The sequence below is a fragment of the Vitis riparia genome, chromosome 16 (assembly GCF_004353265.1).
Source record: "Vitis riparia cultivar Riparia Gloire de Montpellier isolate 1030 chromosome 16, EGFV_Vit.rip_1.0, whole genome shotgun sequence".
NCBI classification, from domain to species: Eukaryota; Viridiplantae; Streptophyta; class Magnoliopsida; order Vitales; family Vitaceae; genus Vitis; species Vitis riparia.
The window spans coordinates 19,065,444-19,086,265 of record NC_048446.1 but is presented as its reverse complement, the minus strand read 5'-3'; the positions used below and the strand labels follow the sequence as shown (position 1 = coordinate 19,086,265).

At 32.3% G+C, this 20,822-nt stretch overlaps 1 protein-coding gene across 2 annotated transcripts; it reads right to left on the bottom strand.

Moving 5' to 3' along the window:
• Positions 1-1,897: 1,897 nt before the first annotated feature.
• LOC117933796 (protein SRC2-like) lies at positions 1,898-20,363 on the bottom strand. Of its 2 annotated transcripts, none has more exons than XM_034855337.1 (2): positions 19,721-20,232; positions 1,898-2,008 (listed from the first exon to the last, which is right to left on the bottom strand). In XM_034855337.1, exons 1-2 carry the CDS (start codon positions 20,219-20,221, stop codon positions 1,928-1,930), a joined length of 582 nt encoding a protein of 193 aa, XP_034711228.1. In that variant the 5' UTR covers positions 20,222-20,232; the 3' UTR covers positions 1,898-1,927. The 2 variants fall into 2 exon arrangements, with proteins under 2 accessions (XP_034711228.1, XP_034711229.1); XM_034855338.1 differs by lacking the exon at positions 1,898-2,008 and adding an exon at positions 20,298-20,363 and having other exon boundaries at positions 19,567-20,210.
• Between the last annotated feature and the right edge of the window lie 459 nt (positions 20,364-20,822).

Here is a 20,822-nt window from a genome sequence, read left to right as displayed (position 1 = left end):
TCCACATATGCAACAAGTGGTATCAAAACTTTTGTTGCTCCCACATTATCATCGGCGTGTTAAAGTATTTTCACTTTCTTTTTTATTTTTACGGTGCTTCATTTAGCATTTTCAACAAAAGAATCATTTTATCTAATCCCATAATTATTTTATTTATTTTTGGATGTAGTGATCATTCACTTAGATGAACAAGAAGGATTCTTGACTCTTTTGGTGGACAATTTGCCTTATTGCAAGTAAATATAGGTTTTAAGGTTGCAAAGTCCTTATCCAGTATATGATTGGTATGAACTTATATATTTTTCCCAATTTCTTAGTTATGGCATATTTGCAAGTTATGTTAATTTTACTAAGCAGAACAAACTTTTCTTGTGGATTTATCTTTTATCGCTCCTTGTGAGTAACGAGTGGATATGCAGCTGGATGCTATAGTTAAAAGGTAATGTTTCTTCTGTAATTGGTTGCCATTATTTTAATATTTATGCTTTCGTTTTACCTTGTGAAAATATATATAGCATATCAAACCTTTTGTGATAGCCAACTTATTGAAAGTTCTAATACTCTTCAACTATGTTTGATTCCCTTAAAAAATACGAAAAAAAAATATATATAATTAAATTTTTTAAAAAAATTTATATATTTTTAAATTATTTAATTTTTATATAAAAAAGTTAAATAAATAAAATAAATTTGAGGTAGGATATAAAAATAATATATTAACTTTATATTTATTTATTTATTTTTTCACTTTTTCTTTTATTCTGCTTTTCATCTTTATTTTCTTTCTTCCGTATTTTCCAAACTTTCCATAAACTAAACATAGTCTTTCTATTCTATTATCTTTAAGGACAATGCATGTGAGTACACGAAAGAAGAGCACACAAGAGAAGTGGTAAAATGAGGACTCAACTAGTAGTTCTGAACATGTCTAATAAGTGTAATGAACATCGATACATCAGGAATTGCTTTTATGGAGGAGCGGGGATCTTTAAGCTCATAGTGGTTATATGTTTAAGCTGTAAAATTAATAGTTTTTATTTTTTTATTTTTTTTTGGGATTACTTATGTTGCATGCTCAAAATTAATTCTGATGAAAGTAGAAAGAATATTAAAATAAATAAATTTCTTATATTTAATTACTATGCAAAAAGATAAATAAAAAATGACTAAAAAATATAAAAGAAAATACCAAAGATTTTCATATTTGTGGACCATTATTTTAGGCTCCATATTTTCTCACTCTTGAGGACCACCTTGAGGTGGACATTTTGGCGGCTGTCCATATTTTCTCACTCTTGAGGGGGACATTTTGGCAGCTGGCAGGAGACGCCTTCCGCTGAGAAAGTGGAGGAATGGTTTTTTCATGGCTACCCACAGGGATTGAGAAGGGGAAGAAGGAAGGAAGGAAGGGAGGAAGAGCCTTCCTGCCACATCACTTTCTTTGAAAATTGGTCCAATAACATGCTAGTTCTTTGAAAAGTCTAATTAAGTTCGAGACTTGTAGGTCATGGACTCATGGCTGTGTTTAGATATATTTTGTATTTTCTCTTTCAAAAAAAACAAGTATATATCAAAATACAATAATTTTTACAAGTTTAAATTTAAAAAGTAACGACTTTTAGAAATAGATGATATTAAAATTTTCATACTACATCAAATTTAATTTTTTTTAAGTAATAAAAAATGACATAATCTCAGTGTTATTACTATTTTTTGGTTTGATAAGACATTTGTTTATTATTTTTTAATTTATGACAATTTTTTAAGGTTATGTTTAATTTTTGGAAACTTCAAAGGAAAAAAAAAAAAAAAAAGATAAAAAATGAAGATAAATTATGGATAAGGGTTGAACACTAAGTTTTAATATTATATTAAATTACTAATTTTTCTAAGAGCTTAAGCTCAGAATTTGGGTTGAATACGGATATCATACACTTTCACGGAGTTCAATTGGAACATCTTCTCCAAAGAATGGAATCTCGAGACTGAGGCTTGTTCCTAAGGTAACCTCTAAAACCACTCTCAGCCTTGATTCTATATATCATTTTTCCTTCATCTTGGTCCTAGAACAGTTGAAGTATGATATGTCTAACCAACAATTCAAACAGATTCAACGACTATCACTTTCAAAATTCATGATTAACTCAATAAGCCAAATGATTATTTTTTGTAGGAACAATATTTAATTGAATATAACTTTAGCATACAAGAATTTGTGTGTGCATGAGCACACAAGTCATTGAGACGGGATATCAAGCTTCGATGAGATGCTTGGTGTTACATGCAACCAAATACCAGTCTGTATGAGTTATGACTGTTCCATGAATCAGGATACCTGCTTGCTTGTTGCCCGCAACAAAAATATAGAAACTTCATTTTAAGCATAAAGCAATTGACATAAAAAAAGAGAAAACACGGAAGTCTAAAAACAAAAGGAAAGATAGAGCGTATGTAACGACTTACTCCCAATCGTATAGATATTGTCCGCTTTGGACCCAAAAGGGCCCTCACGGCTCTAAAACACGTCTACTTGGTTAAGAGGAGCCTCTACATATATACTACTAGAAACTTTCTCACTTATCCGATGTGGGACATCACAAACACCCCCCTATACAGACACAACGTCCTCGTTGTATCCCATGGGATTGCGGGGTCAAACAGACAAACACCCCTTACAGGCCAAACAAACCTCCACACCGGGGTGAAGGATCGACTCTAATACCATTTGTAATGATCCACTCCCAACCGTGTAGATATTGTCCGCTTTGGACCCAAAGGGGCCCTCACGGCTTTAAAATGCGTCTACTTGGTTAAAAGGAGCCTCTACATATATAACGCCATAAACTTTCTCCCTTATCCGATGTGGAACATCATAAACAATACCACTCTGTCTACTTTGTGTTGTTTTCAATCTTTCCTTAATTAAAGAGACCTTTTCAACAGTCAATTGCACAAGTTCAGGCCCTAAAAGTTTCTTTTCTCTAACATCATCCCAACAAACAGGAGATCGACATCTCCTACCATATAACGCCTCAAAAGGTGTCATCCTAATGCTAGCTTGAAAGCTATTATTATAGGCAAACTCCACTAGGGGCAAATAATCATCCCAATGACCTTTAGCCTTATGTTATTCAATTCTCTGTTTTTGGTTGATAAAGTTTTCTAAATAAAGAAGATAAAAGGAAAATCTAATTTATATCTAGGATTTTTAATTATAAAATGACTCTTTTACCTTTAACGAGTTTGTGATGTCCCACATCAAATAAAGGAGAAATTTTTTGCCGCTATATATGTAGAGACTCCTCTTAACCAAGTAGACGCGTTTTAAAGCCATGAGGGCCCCTTTGGGTCAAAAGCAGACAATATCTACACGGTTGGGAGTGGAGTGTGGGGGTTTGTTTGACCCCGTAAAGGGTGTTTGTCTGTTTGACCCCGCAATCCCATGGGACACAACGAGGACGTTGTGTCTGCATGAGAAAGTTTCTGGCGCTATATATGTAGAGGCTCTTCGTAACCAAGTAGGCGCGTTTTAAAGCCGTGAGAGCCCCTTTGGGTCTAAAGTGAACAATATCTACACGGTTGGGAGTGAGTCGTTACAACATATACTTCCTTCATGCAGGGCTGCACATTGTTTATGTTTTGATGTCTTTCTCCAGCTGATCCTAGAGATTGAACATCAGAATATGCAGATGCCTCATGAGTTGAACCTACTTGCTTCAATTTTTCTTTGTTATGTTTTCTTTCTTTAATAGCAGATTTTGAAATACAAGGTAAATATACAAGGAAACAATTACCATAAGAACATAAAGGGAAAGTAACTTATTTAATTCAAAATGTCAAGAAATAGTATGGTGAAAGGCATAATTCTCGATTCACTTCAAACTTCACAAAGTTGTTTCATTTTCTGGAGACCAAGGTTCACACCATTTATCATTTCCTCTACTTGGTTTCCGAGATACCGATGAACAGAAAAGAAAATTAAAGTTTAAATCTTATGTTTAGTGGTTTTTTCTTTTTATAAGAAGGGAAAATAAAAATTAACCTAAAATAAAATATGTTATATTGAGTAGAGAAGTTTTCCCTTCTTTGCCTAATAATGAGATGTAGGTGCACAAAGTTTCAATTTTTCCTGAACTTTTTCAGCAGCCAATGCAATGATTGTACTGTTTTCATAAAATTTGAATATACTTTTCCAACTTGGTTTTTTGGGATCATAGTTCACTAAAAGGGGATGTTTCATCGGCTGTCTGGGTGAGGCCACCTGAAAGTCAGCCAAGAAAAGGGTATCAACAACCCCAAACAAATGGAATAAAGTGAATTAAGTTCTTTATCATTAGTGTTTTTGTGAGCCATTCCTTAGTCTATGCTTATCAAAGAAAAAAATCACTGAAATTTTTGCTTTAAGGGCCAAAAGAAAAAGTAACTTGAAAATGCTGGCACACCATGCCTTAAAAAGTGGACTCAAATCCTTCAACTTCGGAGAATTTTTTGTAACGACCTAATTGCGTCAGAAATTAAGGGTTAGTGATTTGGCTTATAAGCAATTGGGCACCCTACCTTCGATGGTCGGTTTTCAAAGGTGAGTTCTAACCAATGTGTGCGTAACATTTTTTCCCCTAGAAAGTCTGAAAACCAATCCACTTGAAGGAAGCAAGAAAAAAATCTAAAATCCCTAATATTGAATCATCAGCAAATATGGGACGCATTTTGCTTCAATTAAACATAATTATCAGAAAATTCCACTTTTACTAACTTTAATTAAATGTCCGGTCACAGTAACGAAAACAAAGCCCTAACCAAGCATTTAAGAAAAGAGAAGCAAGCACACCGTGTTTGGTTGGCAGAAAACTGAGGAAAAGCTCAAGAAAACAGTTCTGAACTTATTTTAGTATTTTAGATAGGCTTCCAAATAATGAAAATCGCACAAAAGTAGAGGTCTTGGTTTCTCGTCCCCAATTTCAGACATCTCATGATTCACAATTTTGATTTTTCTTTTCCTTGTTTCCACATTTACTCAGCGACCAAACATACCATAAATCGATCATATCTATCTACATAAAGACTAGTAGAGAGAGTACTTGGAGGAGACACGCCACATTTGAAGCACTGAAACAAGCGATCAACGTCGTCCATGGCGTCTCGTGAAGAACTCAGAAAACACTGTAGCAAGTCAGCAACGCCGCCGTTTCATTCTGATGTGGCAGAATTCGACGTCGTCCGAAATACATACTCTCCGTTTCCCGCTCCACAGAGCAAAAGTCGGGGTTTTGGAAATTAGCGACGCCGTTAACTGTATTAAAATGTAGGCAGATGCTAACATACCATAATGGTAGTATTGAAATTCAAATTTGGACCGTTGTAAAGGTATATTTTTATTCTCTATAAAAATAAATAAAAGTTTATATTTATTTTAAATTATTATCATTCATATTCAAACATAATTTTAATAAAAATATTTTATTATTTTAATAATAACATATTAGCGTATGAACATATTCCTATCTCATCCTTTTTTGGTTTATCATATTAATATTATTGAAGCTAATTTAAATTTATATAAAACTGCAACCCATATAAAATGGATTTATTAAAATTATTTTTACCTTTAAAATTGGAGTTAATTTAATTTATTTTTCTTAAAGTTTAGGTTAAATATATCTATTTTTGTAAGTTTGAAATTTCAACACCTTTCTTACTTTGAGTCAAATGACAAGTGAGTCAAAATAAAAATTGAAAATCACATTTCTTACTTTGAGTCAAAAGGCAAGTGAGTCAAAATAAAAAATGAAAATGAAAATGGGTATCGGTAAAATTTCATACCTATCTTCTTTCTCTTTCTAGTGTTTTCACCTTAAAACCCTAATCTTTGAGATCCCGTCTTTTATTTAAATTTTTTTTTATGTATTTTTATTTTAGTTTATTTATTTTTCTTTTAGTATTGTCTATCCTTATGAACAGTTGCAGCAGCCCTAGTAGGCTTTTCCCTCTTCCACATCTTTGGGTCAAACCTTGATGGATGCCACTGAGCTTGGAATATTCAACATTTATGGCTCTCCCCAAACATGGACTAAAGATTAGGGAAAAGATCTCTTATACCATTCTAAAAGGATTCTTGTTGGAATCATGGAGATCTTTGAAGAGAAGAAACATTGCTCTACAAGTAAGAAACATACAATCAATACTAAAAAATACACTAAAGTGATTGACACCAAGACCTCCCACCATACACTAAAGGTTAAGCTTTTACAGAACAAGTAGTAGAAATGTAAATTACAGAAAGAGGGTCGAATCTGAAACATCCTATCAAACCAAGTTTGATTGAGCTCGATATGCTTATCATGCTCGTTAACATATAGGAACATCTTCTTCAAAGAATGGAATATCGAGATCGATGCTTGCTCCTAAGGTAGCCTCTAAAACCACTCTCACAATAAAGATACCTGCAACTGCCAAATTTCTGCGCGAGAAAAGGGATGGTTTCTTAACCATCACTATATCCCCAAAAGAGTAAGAAAAGTTCAATACCCCCTGTGAATCCGCTCCACCCTTTTTCACTGGGTAACTTACAATACCGCTGCTGCGGCCTTGGCTGGTGGGTGCGGCACCATCAAACAGGTCCTTGAAAGATAGGCTCACCTCACCGATGTACCGGTCTCCTAGGGTCCGGCTGCAGTATAGCTTGATGACGAACACGACGCCTTGGTGTTCGACTCCCTGATTGCCTATTGTGAATCCAATGGTGGAGTTCCATGCGGGGTTGGTCTCCCCCTCTGTGTCCACTGGGGTTTCTCTCTTTATTTCGGGATTGCCGGGGATTGAAAGCTGGGCGTAGACTTTCATTCTGAATATTTCTCGGACGTTCTCAAGACCTTGAGCTGAAAGAATGGCAATCTGGAACTTCCTGCACTCCATGTTTGAATTCCTGATCAGAAGATGCAAAGAGAGTAATTCAACTTAATTCAATACCTATGAATTCCAAGGAATCACTTCGGGATTCTTATAGCTACACTTTTCCTCAGTTGCTTCTGGTTTTACGTCCATAGGGTACGTGAAAGAGATCCCAAGACTTGGTCTACGCGTTTAGGCTGCATGTGGGCAAGTGGGCAAGTGGGCAACCACATAATCAATTACAGAAGACTTGGCGGCCAACCAATGATTACTGGCAGTAATTGTTCATATTTTAAGAAAATCTGAAACTAAATTTAATCTTCAAAAATAGCTTTCTTATATTTAATTACTATGAAAAAGTCTTTTTTTTTTTAAAAGTGTACGAGGAAATTTATTTTTCTCTCAAATTCTCATAAATAACCTAATTAAGATATGTTATTAATCTTAAATTCTCATATTATTTTGGGAAGATTTCTTTAAGATTTTAATGGGTCTAAGTATGTAATTTTATCAATTTTTTGACAAATGTAATTGAAATGCAACTATAGTCTAAGTATGTAATATTGCTAAAGCCCAAAAGACTTTGCTTTAAGTGGTTGATGGTCAAGTCGTGAACTGGTTAGCTCTTGGAATAGTCAAAGACCATGACCTACTTTTTTAATGGAGCTGCAGAGATTCTTTCTTATCAACAATTCTTTTGCATGTTCATCCTGTCAAACACTCGATGTCTCACAACTAGTCATTAATTATAAGGGTCGTCTCACACCTAATGTCATTAATTATAAGGGTCTCACACATTGACTGATAATTTAGGTCACGTTGAAAATTTTAGTTTAAAATGTCTTTCTTTTGTGTGTGGTGGTTGAAAAGTGAAAATGAGAAGTGTTTGGAGAATAAATGTTAATTTTAAATTGGTGAAATTCGATTTATTATGTTGGTCAATTAGGTGAGTTGAAAATTTTGTACCATGTGAGTCTTAGGATAAAAAATTTATTGAGATTTTAGAAATTGAAAATTTCTGAAAAAGAAAATGAAAAGTGAATTAGTTAAAATTAATTAGAATTAATTTTAAAAAAATTAAATTAAATTGTTTATTAATAAAATTGAGAAAATTAAATTTTTGAGTTGGCATTTTATAAATTAAATTGTATGTTATAAAAAAAAAGAATTTGGAAATAAAAAATAAGTAAATGAAAATAAATAAAAGAAAAAAATAATAAATCAAAAAGTTGGATAGTGGGCCGTGAACTGTTGGTTGTTAAAACGAAAGGGAATTACTTCATTGGGCCTTGGACTGGGCTTGAGCAGCTGGTGACTGAAAAAAAAGGACAAAAAAAAAAAAAAAACGTAGAGAAGGAGACTTGCGGACTGTGGAGAATCTCATTGTCGCTGGAACTTTGACCCACCATTTGGACGATCGAACGATGCTCGTTTCAGCCCAAATTTTGAGGAGGTGTTCTACTCGATAAGAGAAACAATTCTACGATGACCGATTTTGATTTTAACTGTCAAATTCTTAATTCTGTGGTAGATGAACTTAGCCCTAAAACTTTAATTAAATGCGTTTTTCATTGAAAAAAATTATAATTCTTGTCATTTTGAGTTAAGTAGATAATATTGGTGTTGTAGGAATTTTTTTGGATGATTTGGAATTTTTTTAGGAATTTTTGTAATTTCGGGAATTTATTTTTGGTTGATAATTAATTGTTTTGGATTGTTAAAAATTATTAGAAGTGTGGGAAAATTCTAAAATTAGGGTATAATTTCAAATTTATTAGTATGTGAATTTTTGAGAATTTTTGGAATATTTTCTGTAATTTTATTGTGGAGAATTGATTAATTTAGAATATTGGAAATTATTAGAATTATTGAAAAATTCCGAAAGTGTGGTATAATTTCAAGTTAATTGATATGTGAAATTTTGAAAATTTGTTGGAATATTTTTGGAAATTGTAATGTGGAAAATTTATTTTATTAGATTATTGGAAATGTTGGAATTGTTAAAGTTGTTGAAATTATTGAGAAATTTTGGAATTGTAACATACATTTGCATCATGGTTGTGTGAAGAAAAGATAAAAATTGTGAAAAGTGTATGAAATGGAAAAAAGAAAGAAAAAAAATATGAAATAATGATGAAAAGTGAAAATCCGTATGAAGCGAATTAAGAAGGGAGAGAGATCCCCAGGGTGAAAAACCCAAAAGTTTACTCTGAGAAGACTCCGAATGGGGAATGTATTTGGGTGCGGACGCGTATCCTTCGGTGAAAGCTCGAGAACGATAGTGCATTGTATGACTGTGTGACATATGTTCATATGCATTTCATTTATTTGTTGAATATTGTGGAATTGTGTATAATTATGTATATTAAATTATGGGGCTTGATCAATGTTGTTGAAATGTTTTTATTTTTTATTTTTTATGTTATTGTGTAACTTAGTAATTCCTCGTAACCCCTTGGGTGTTAGGCACCTTACTGAGCAATGTGAAAATGCTCACCCCTTCCTTTTTACATTTTTTTAGATGTAGATATCGCTCCTGAGGATCCACAGGTGTGACAGGGAGGACTTTAGGATGCCCTTGGAGCGGTTTAGTGGAACATGTCTTATTTATGGCGTTTGTGATATTGGAACTTGTTTTAATAAATTGTGAACTATGAATGTGTAATGAGACCTTAATTTGATTAAGTGGATTAACTATGAACTTTTATTTTGGACTGTAATGATAATTATTAAATCTTGATGCATTTGAGTAATGTTTGAAATATTGTTAGTTGGTGAGAACCTTAGTGCTGTTTATACGTGGAAAAAAAAAAATTCAGAGTGTTTTGGTTGACTACCATCGTGGAGTATGAGAAACCCTTAGGGTCAAACCTTTGACATGGGGTCATGGACCAAATTTTGGGTCGCCCGGAATTTGGGTCGTGAAACATCTCGATTTGATCTCGTGCACCCTACTCCACTTTTTGGAGTTTCTATTGTTTAGACGGAATCATGGAAGCCATTTTCTTGATGGACAGTTACTTAAACTTGCTTGAAGGAAAATCCTTTCCTGCTTGTGTCTTGTTCTATATACATTGATTTAGAGGTTTAGTTGGTTTTTTGAAGCTATTTTTGCATTATATCTTTCTTCTACAAAATTAGTTGTCTCTGCAACAAATATATCATTGAAACGAGGGGCTTTATAAGGACAGATGTGGACTTTATTGCATAGATAAGACATTGACTTGGGTAGTCAAGAACGTTAGTGGAAGGATCTTTGTGGGGCTTAGGTGGTGGAATGAGGTGTATGAGCAGGGTGGGAGCATGTGGGAGTTTGAATGCCTTGATCGAGTAGTGTATTCCAAAGCGAAATATATTTCCTTTTTGACAAGAGATTTTATATATAATATTTTCAAATTAAAATTTTTATATAATGAGGAAAATTAGTCCAAATATCTCTATAAATATTTTAAGTTATAATGGAGAAAAAAATGATGAGCGATATAGGTTTGTGAAAACTATACATAATGCATAAAGATATGATGAAGAGCGAGAGATATTACTCAATGGAGTAAGAAGGATCATGGGGTAGATGTAAGGAAGAGTAAAAAATACCTAATGAAGCAAAATGACTCTTGATTTAGGGGTAAAAGTATAAAAAGTAAGGAAATGTGGGATGTTTTGGGACTTAATAATTATATATATTTTGATTTATCTGTTGAACTGTCTTTTTATTATATAATGAAATGTTATCTCTTATCTGTTTTGATCGGTCCCTTTTAATGTTCTTATTTTATATAGGAATATTATCTCTCATCTAAAAAGGTAGGTATGATCAGTCGGATTAAATTAAAACCTTATCTACCTTTGTGTATGAATGATTTTATTTTATATTCTTTCAAAAAAGTTTCCGCATATACAACAAGTGGTATCAAAACTTTTGTTGCTCCAACATTATTGGTGTATTAAGGTATTTTCACTTTCTTTTTTATTTTTACGGTACTTCATTTAGCATTTTCAACAAAAGAATCATTTCATCTAATCCCATAATTATTTTATTTGTTTTTGGATGTAGTGATCATTGGCTTAGATGAACAAGAAGGATTCTTGACTCTTTTGGTGGACAATTTGCCTTGTTGCAAGTAAATATAGGTTTTAAGCTTGCAAAGTCCTTATCCAGTAATATGATTGGAGAAATGTGCTTGTGACAATTAAACCTCTCTGCTTCAACTGTTCTAGGACCAAGATGAAGGAATAATGATATATAGAATCAAACCATCCATTAAAATAAGTAATAAATAGTGAAGTATGATATGTCCAACCAACAATTCAAACAGATTCAATGGCTATCACTTTCAAAATTCATGATTAACTCAAGAAGCCAAATGATTATTTTCTGTAGGAACAATATTTAATTGAATATAACTTTAACATACAAGAATTTGTGTGTGCATGAGCACACAAGTCATTGAGACTGGATATCAAGCTTCAATGAGATGCTTGGTGTTACATGCAACCAAATACCAGTCTGTATGAGTTATGACTGTTCCATGAATCAAGATACCTGCTTGCTTGCTGCCCGCAACAAAAATATAGAAACTTCATTTTAAGCATAAAGCAATCGACATAAAAAAAGAGAAAACACGAAAGTCTAAAAACAAAATGAAAGACAGAGCATATGTAACGACTCACTCCCAATCGTATAGATATTGTTCGCTTTGGACCCAAAAGGGCCCTCACGGCTTTAAAACGCGTCTACTTGGTTAAGAGGAGCCTCTACATATATATTACTAGAAACTTTCTCCCTTGTCCGATGTGGGACATCACAAACACCCCCCTATACAGACACAATGTCCTCGTTGTATCCCATGGGATTGCGGGGTCAAACAGATAAACACCCCTTACGGGGTCAAACAAACCTCCACACCGGGGTGAAGGATCGGCTCTGATACCATTTGTAATGATCTACTCCCAATCGTGTATATATAGTCCGCTTTGGACCCAAAAGGGCCCTTACGACTTTAAAATGCGTCTACTTGGTTAAAAGGAGCCTCTACATATATCATGTCATAAACTTTCTCCCTTATCCGATGTGGAACATCATAAACAATACCACTCTATCTACTTTGTGTTGTTTTCAATCTTTCCTTAATTAAAGAGACCTTTTCAACAGTTAACTGCACAAGTTCAGGCCCCAAAAGTTTCTTTTCTCCAACATCATCCCAACAAACAGGAGATCGACATCTCCTACCATATAACACCTCAAAAGGTGTCATCCCAATGCTAGCTTGAAAGCTATTATTATAGGCAAACTCCACTAGGGGCAAATAATCATCCCAATGACCTTTAGCCCTACGTTATTCAATTCTCAGTTTTTTGGTTGATAAAGTTTTCTAAATAAAGAAGATAAGAGGAAAATCTAATTTATATCTAGGATTTTTAATTGTAAAAGGACTTTTTTACCTTTAATGAGTTTGTGATGTCCTACATCAGATAAAGGAGAAAGTTTTTGCCGCTATATATGTAGAGACTCCTCTTAACCAAGTAAACGCGTTTTAAAGCCATGAGGGCCCCTTTGGGTCAAAAGTAGACAATATCTACATGGTTGGGAGTGGGGTGTGGGGGTTTGTTTGACCCCGTAAGGGGTGTTTGTCTGTTTGACTCCGCAATCTCATGAGACACAACAAGGACGCTGTGTCTGCATGAGGGAGTGTTTGTGATGTCCCACATCGGATAAGGGAGAAAGTTTCTGGCGCTATATATGTAGAGACTCTTCTTAACCAAGTAGACGCGTTTTAAAGCCGTGAGGGCCCCTTTGGGTTCAAAGTGAACAATATCTACACGGTTGGGAGTGAGTCGTTACAACATATACTTCCTTCATGCAGGATTGCACATTGTTTGTGTTTTGATGTCTTTCTCCAGCTGATCCTGGAGATTGAACATCAGAATATGCAGATGCCTCATGAGTTGAACCTGCTTGCTTCAATTTTTCTTTATTATGTTTTCTTTCTTTAATAGCAGATTCTGAAATACAAGGTAAATATACAAGGAAACAATTACCATAAGAACATAAAGGGAAAGTAACTTGTTTAATTCAAAATGTCAAGAAATAGTATGGTGAAAGGCATAATTCTCGATTCACTTCAAACTTCACAAAGTTGTTTCATTTTATGGAGACCAAGGTTCACACCATTTATCACTTCCTCTACTTGGTATCCGAGAAACTGATGAACAGAAAAGAAAATTAAAGTTTAAATCTTATGTTTAGTGGTTTTTTCTTCTATAAGAAGGGAAAAGAAAAATTAACCTAAAATAAAATATGTTATATTGAGTAGAGAAGTTTTCCCTTCTTTGCCTAATAATGAGATGTTGGTGCACAAAGTTTCAATTTTTCTTGAACTTTTTCAGCGGCCAATGCAATGATTGTACTGTTTTCATAAAATTTGAATATACTTTTCCAACTTGGTTTTATGGGATCATAGTTCACTAAAAGGGGATGTTTCATAGGCTATCTGGGTGAGCCCACCTGAAAGTCAGCCAAGAAAAGGGTATCAACAGCCCCAAACAAATGGAATAAAGTGAATTAAGTTCTTTATCATTAGTGTTTTTGTGAGCCATTCCTTAGTCTATGCTTATCAAAGAAAAAAATCATTGAAATTTTTGCTTGAAGGGCCAAAAGAAAAAGTAACTTGAAAATGCTGGCACACCATGCCTTAAAAAGTGGACTCAAATCTTTCAACTTCGGAGAAGTTTTTGTAACGACCTAATTGCGTCCCATATCGAGAAATTAAGGGTTAGTGATTTGGCTTATAAGCAATTGGGCACCCTATCTTCGATGGTCGGTTTTCAAAGGTGAGTTCTAACCAATGTGTGCGTAACATTTTTTTCCCTAGAAAGTCTGAAAACCAATCCACTTGAAGGAAGCAAGAAAAAAATTCTAAAATCCCTAATATTGAATCATCAGAAAATTTGGGGACGCATTTTGCTTCGATTAAACATAATTATCAGAAAATTCCACTTTTACTAACTTTAATTAAATGTCCGGTCACAGTAACGAAAACAAAGCCCTAACCAAGCATTTAAGAAAGAGAAGCAAGCACACCGTTTTTGGTTGGCAGAAAACTGAGGAAAGCTCAAGAAAACAGTTCTGAACTTATTTTAGTATTTTATATTGGCTTCCAAATAATGAAAATCGCAAAAAAGTAGAGGTCTTGGTTTCTCGTCCCCAATTCAGACATCCCATGATTCACAATTTTGATTTTTCTTTTCCTTGTTTCCACATTTTCTCAGCGACCAAACATACCATAAATCGATCATATCTATCTATATAAAGACTAGTAGAGAGAGTACTTGGAGGAGACACGCCACCTTTGAAGCACTGAAACAAGCGATCAACGTCGTCCATGGCGTCTCGTGAAGAACTCAGAAAACACTGTAGCAGGTCAGCAATGCCGCCGTTTCATTCTGTTGTGGCAGAATTCGACGTCGTCTGAAATTCATAATCTCCGTTTCCCACTACACAGCAAAAGTCGGGGTTTTGGCAATTAGCGGCGCCGTTAACTGTATTAAAATCTAGGCAGATGCTAACATACCATAATGGTATGTATTGAAATTCAAATTTAGACAGTTGGATATGCATATTTTTATTCTTTATAAAAATAAATAAAAGTTTATATTTATTTTCAATTATTATTATTCATATTCAAACATAATTTTAATAAAAATATTTTATTATTTTAATAATAACATATTAGCATATGAACATATTCCTATCTCATCCTTTTTTTGTTTATCATATTAATATCATGGAAGGTAATTTAAATTTGTATAAAATTACAACCCATGTAAAATAGATTTATCAAAATTATTTTTACCTTTAAAATTGGAGTTAATTTAATTTATTTTTCTTGAAGTTTAGGTTAAATATATCTAGTTTTATAAGTTTGATCTCATCATACACATTTCTTACTTTGAGTCAAAGGGCAAGTGAGTTAAAATAAAAAATAAAAATGAAAAAAAGGGGTATCAATCAAATTTCAAACCTATCTTCTTTCTCTTTCTTGTGTTTTCACCTTAAAACCCTAATCCTTGAGATCCCGTCTTTTATTTAAATTTTTTTTTATGTATTTTTATTTTATTTTATTTATTTTTCTTTTTGTATTGTCTATCCATATGAACACATGCAGCTGCTATAGTAGGCTTTTCCCCTCTCCCAGATATTTGGGTCAAACCTTGATGGATGCCCTCACTGAGCTTGGAATATTCAACAATTATGGCTCTCCCCAAACATAGACTAAAGATCAGGGAAAAGATCTCTTATACCATTCTAAAAGGGATTCTTGTTAGAAGAAACATTGCTCTACAAATAAGAAACATACAATGAATGATAGAAAATACACTAAAGTGATTGAAACTGATTGAAAAATAGAATATAGGATAGATAGAATTTGGGTTCTTGCCGAGGAGAATTTGGATTCATATTTAACAAAAAAATTAGGGAAAATATAAATTGCGGAGAGAGGGATCAACCAATATTGCATCACATGAATATAAATTACAGAAAAAGGGTCGAATCAGAAACATCCTACCAAACTAAGTTCTGATACTATATTGAAGTAAAATTTTTCTTAATTTGATCATTGGGTAGATGTAAGGAAGAGTAAAAAGTACCTAATGAAGTAGAATGACTCTTGATTTAGGGTAAAAGTATAAAAAGTAAGAAAATGTAGGATGTTTTGGGACTTAATAATTATATATATATTTTGATTTATTTGTTGAATTGTTCTTTATTATATAGTGGAATGTTATTTCTTATCTGCTTCGATTTATCCTTTTAATGTTCTTTATTTTATAGTGAAATATTATCTCTCATCTATAAAGGTAGGTATGATTAGTTAAATTATATTAAAACCTTATCTACCATTCCGTATGAACGATTTTATTTTATATTCTTTTAAAAAAAACTTCCACATATGCAACAAGTGGTATCAAAACTTTTGTTGCCCCCACATTATCGGTGTGTTAAGGTATTTTCACTTTCTTTTTTATTTTTACGGTGCTTCATTTAGCATTTTCAACAAAAGAATCATTTTATCTAATCCCATAATTATTTTATTTATTTTTGGATGTAGTGATCATTCGCTTAGACGAACAAGAAGGATTCTTGACTCTTTTGGTGGACAATTTGCCTTGTTGCAAGTAAATATAGGTTTTAAGGTTGCAAAGTCCTTATCCGGTGATATGATTGGTATGAACTTGTACATTTTTCCCAATTTCTTAGTTATGGTATATTTGCAAGTTATGTTAATTTTACTAAACAGAACAAACTTTTCTTGTGGATTTATCTTTTATTGCTCCTTGTGAGTAACGAGTGGATATGCAGCTGGATGCTATAGTTAAAAGGTAATGTTTCTTCTGTAATTGGTTGCCATTATTTTAATATTTATGCTTTCGTTTTACCTTGTGAAAATATATATAGCATATCAAACCTTTTGTGATAGCCAACTTATTGAAAGTTCTAATACTCTTCAACTATGTTTGATTCCCTTAAAAAAATATGAAAAAAAAATAAATATAATTAAAATTATTGAAAAATTTATATATATTTAAATTATTTAATTTTTATATAAAAGAGTTAAATAAATGAAATGAATTTGAGGTAAGATATAAAAACAATATATTAACTTTAGATTTATTTATTTATTTTTGCACTTTTTCTTTCATTCTACTTTTTATCTTTATTTTCTTTTTTTCGTATTTTCCAAACTTTCCATAAACTAAACATAGTCTTCCTATTCTATTATCTTTAAGGACAATGCATGTGAGTACACGAAAGAAGAGCACACAAGGGAAGTGGTAAAATGAGGACTCAACTAGTAGTTCTGGACATGTCTAATAAGTGTAATGAACATGGATACCTCAGGATTTGCTTTTATGGAGGGGCGGGGATCTTTAAGCTCATATTGGTATTTAACTTGGTGAGGTAGTAAGCTTTCTTTTTGTTGATTTAAATTAACCCTCATCTCTGTCTCTCTCTCTAAGCTGGTCATAGCCAACCCTAGGTGGTAATTGAGTCATAAGCTAAAGCTAGCAAAGTTTGTGGACAAAATTTGGAAAAAGGGTCTTCTCTTGTTTGTTAGAGAAGCTGTAGAGGCCGGAATGCTCTATCAGAATTATGACTACTATTTAGATGCTACTCTTCAATGTTTTTGTATATCCAAAAATAAAGAAATAAGTTCTGCTTCTCCTTGCTTGTCTTTTGTGTGGTTTGGTCCCATCTCTTGTGAAAAATAACAGGGATTTTGATTGTTTTTAGCTAAGTTCATCTTTATGTTACAAATATCATTTTTATGGTTACAGATAATTACTTACAAATTTATATAAGTGAACTCACCATAAATAACTTTTTTATGGGAAGAACTCTTTTACCATGAAATGCTTTCTTTTGATCACAAAATAGTTCATGTTAAAACCCCAATTTGTTATGGTACTTGGATGGTAATAGAATGGGTTTGAAACGAGTTACCCTATTTCGACCATATCTTGTTTATTTATATCTATTCTTGTACTTACTCAAAAAAAAAATTTTAATGGGGTGGTATCAATGGTCTATACCTACCCCACTTTGATCTTTGTCATTATTTTTTATTTTTTCAAGTTGTTTCAACTTTAAATTTTGTAATTTATATTAAAAATAAAATAATTATAGATAAATAATTTTTTTTTTTGTGAAAAATAATTTTTTTTATTGTATATGTTTAAAAAGGTGAAAATGAGAAAAAAAAAACAATTAAAATAATTTTTTAACATTATATATATAATTCGAGTGGGACAAAATCATACCCTAACCTATCTCAAATTAAACTTTTTAAAATTTTTTTCCCCAAATTCATCCTATAAAGGACAAGATAGAATAAGATTAGAACAAGTATCCGAAAATTCTTGCCTGCCATTCCTATCTTTGAAATCGAATTTTATGTCCAAAACTGAGCATGGTAAAACCAAGAAAGGGAAAAAAAAAAAAAAAATTTATGTGGGATGGTTGATCTCCCCATGTCAATTTTTTTTTTTTTAAAATGACAATTATAAGCTCTTTCAATTGTCATGTCAATTTTTTAGGTATAGTAGTTAACGACAAGCTATGGAAGGTAGAAAAGTTAAGGACAATTTTGAAATTTTGTTCATGTTACTATTGGAGTGCATGTTTATAAATTTACTTTTTAAAAGTACTTAAAAATATATATTTTTTTGTTAGTAAAGCTTTACATGATTCTCCAAATAAAAAATAGATTTAATATCGATAAATTATTTTATATACTATTCAAACTTTTCATGTATATAACTCTTATATATAAAAACTAAATAATTTTAAAATATATAATTTTTTTAATAATTTTATTTATATTTGATTTTCTTTGACATATTTCATAATAAAACCAAATATAAGAAAATAATTTTCCTTAACATTTTTTTCCTAGTAATTTCTATGACTAAACATTTTTTTTCCTTAATACTTTGCCAAGAATCAAACATAACTTAAAGATTATGAGAAAGATCTCTTGTACCACAACAAAAGTGGTTCTTGTTGGAATCATGATATACCAAAAGCGGTTCTTATGGAATCATGATAATAGAAAAGAGATTTTTAAATAGACTAAAAATGACTCTATAAATAGGAAAAGTAGGAAACATTTGATGGGAGATATCCAGAATTTGAATTCGTATTTTACAAATAAATGGGGGAAATACAAATTACAAATACGGGTGGATTCATATTCAATAAATAAATAATTTATTTTTTTATAAAAGAGATTTTTTATATATTCATTTTTTGATAAAATCTTTAATTACATAAATTTATATGTTAAGCTGTAAAATTAATAGTTTTTATTTTTTTTATTTTATTGGGATTACTTATGTTGCATGCTCAAAATTAATTCTGATGAAAGTAGAAAGAATATTAAAATAAATAAATTTCTTATATTTAATTACTATGCAAAAAGATAAATAAAAAATGACTCTAAAAATATAAAAGAAAATACCAAAGATTTTCATATTTGTGGACCATTATTTTAGGCTCCATATTTTCTCACTCTTGAGGACCACCTTGAGGTGGACATTTTGGCGGCTGTCCATATTTTCTCACTCTTGAGGGGGACATTTTGGCAGCTGGCAGGAGACGCCTTCCACTGAGAAAGTGGAGGAATGGTTTTTTCAGGGCTACCCACAGGGATTGAGAAGGGGAAGAAGGAAGGAAGGGAGGAAGAGCCTTCCTGCCACATCACTTTCTTTGAAAATTGGTCCAATAACATGGCATGCTAGTTCTTTGAAAAGTCTAATTAAGTTCGAGACTTGTAGGTCATGGCTGTGTTTGGATATATTTTATATTTTCTCTTTCAAAAAAACAAGTATATATCAAAATACAATAATTTTTACAAGTTTAAATTTAAAAAGTAACGACTTTTAGAAATAGATGATATTAAAATTTTCATACTACATCAAATTTAATTTTTTTTGAAGTAATAAAAAATGACATAATCTTAGTGTTATTACTATTTTTTGGTTTGATAAGACATTTGTTTATTATTTTTTAATTTATGACAGTTTTTTAGGGTTATGTTTAATTTTTGGAAACTTCAAAGGAAAAAAGAAAAAAAAAAAAAAAAAAATGAAGATAAATTATGGATAAGGGTTGAACACCAAGTTTTAATATTATATTAAATTACTAATTTTTCTAAGAGCTTAAGCTCAGAATTTGGGTTGAATACGGATATCATACACTTTCACGGAGTTCAATTGGAACATCTTCTCCAAAGAATGGAATCTCGAGACTGAGGCTTGTTCCTAAGGTAACCTCTAAAACCACTCTCACAATAACGATACCAGCAACCGCCAAATATCTGGCCAAGACATGAGATGGTTTCTTAACCATCACTATACCACCGAAAGAGTATGACAAGTTCAACAGCCCCTGTGAATCCGCTGCACCTCTCATCACTGGGTAACTTACAATACCGCATCTGCGGCCTTGGCTGGTGGGCGCGGCACCATCAAACAGGTCCTTGAAAGATACTCTCACCTCACCGACGTACCGGTCTCCTAGAGTCCGGCTGCAGTATAGCTTGATGACAAGCATGACGCCTTGGTATTCAATTGCCTCATTGCCTATTGTGAATCCAGTGGTGAAGTTCCATGCGGGGTCGGTCTTCCCTTTTTTGTCCACTGGGGTTTTTCTGTTTGTTCGGGAATCGCCAGCGAATGAAATCTGGGCGTAAACTTTCATTCTGAATCTTACTCGGACGTCCACAAGATCTTGAGCTGAACGAAGGGTAATCAGGAACTTCCTGCACTCCATGTTTGAACTCCTGATCAGAATATGCAAAAGAGATTAATTTAACTTTATTCAATACCTATGAATTACAAGGAATCACTTTGGGATTCTTATAGCTACACTTTTCCACAGTTGCGTCTGTTTTTACGTCCACAGCGTGCGTGAAAGAGATACCCAAGACTTGGTCTCCGCGTTTAGGCTGCTTCTCGGCGACCATATGATCAAGTTGCAGAGACTTGGCAATAATTACTGACAATAAATGTCAATTTGTAAGAAATCCTTTAATTACATAAATTTATTTTGTATTATTAAATTGATGTATTTACTTGTAATTAACATTTATTATCATTAATTTTAATTAATATTTATTTTATTACTTTTAATCAATAAATTTATTTATTAAACATTCATAAATCTTAAAATATTTATTATAAAAAATAAGTCATGAATATGAAATCGTTATTAGATATGGATAAATAAGACAAAAAAGATTTAAAATTAATAATAAATTAACTACTTTATACTTAAAATCATTTTTAAATTTAAGTTATGATATTAAATTATTTTATTAAATATAATTAATCATTTAATAACTTAAATTAAGTTATTAATTGACTTTAAGTCA

Bases quoted from the DNA above. Each gene is read 5' to 3' on its own strand.
- LOC117933796 (XM_034855337.1), bottom strand. From the start codon at position 20,221: ATGGAGTGCAGGAAGTTCCTGATTACCCTTCGTTCAGCTCAAGATCTT. The intron at 2,009-19,720 runs GTTACCTTAGGA...GTGGTTTTAGAG, and splicing joins TTGTGAGAGTGGTTTTAGAG to GTTACCTTAGGAACAAGCCT.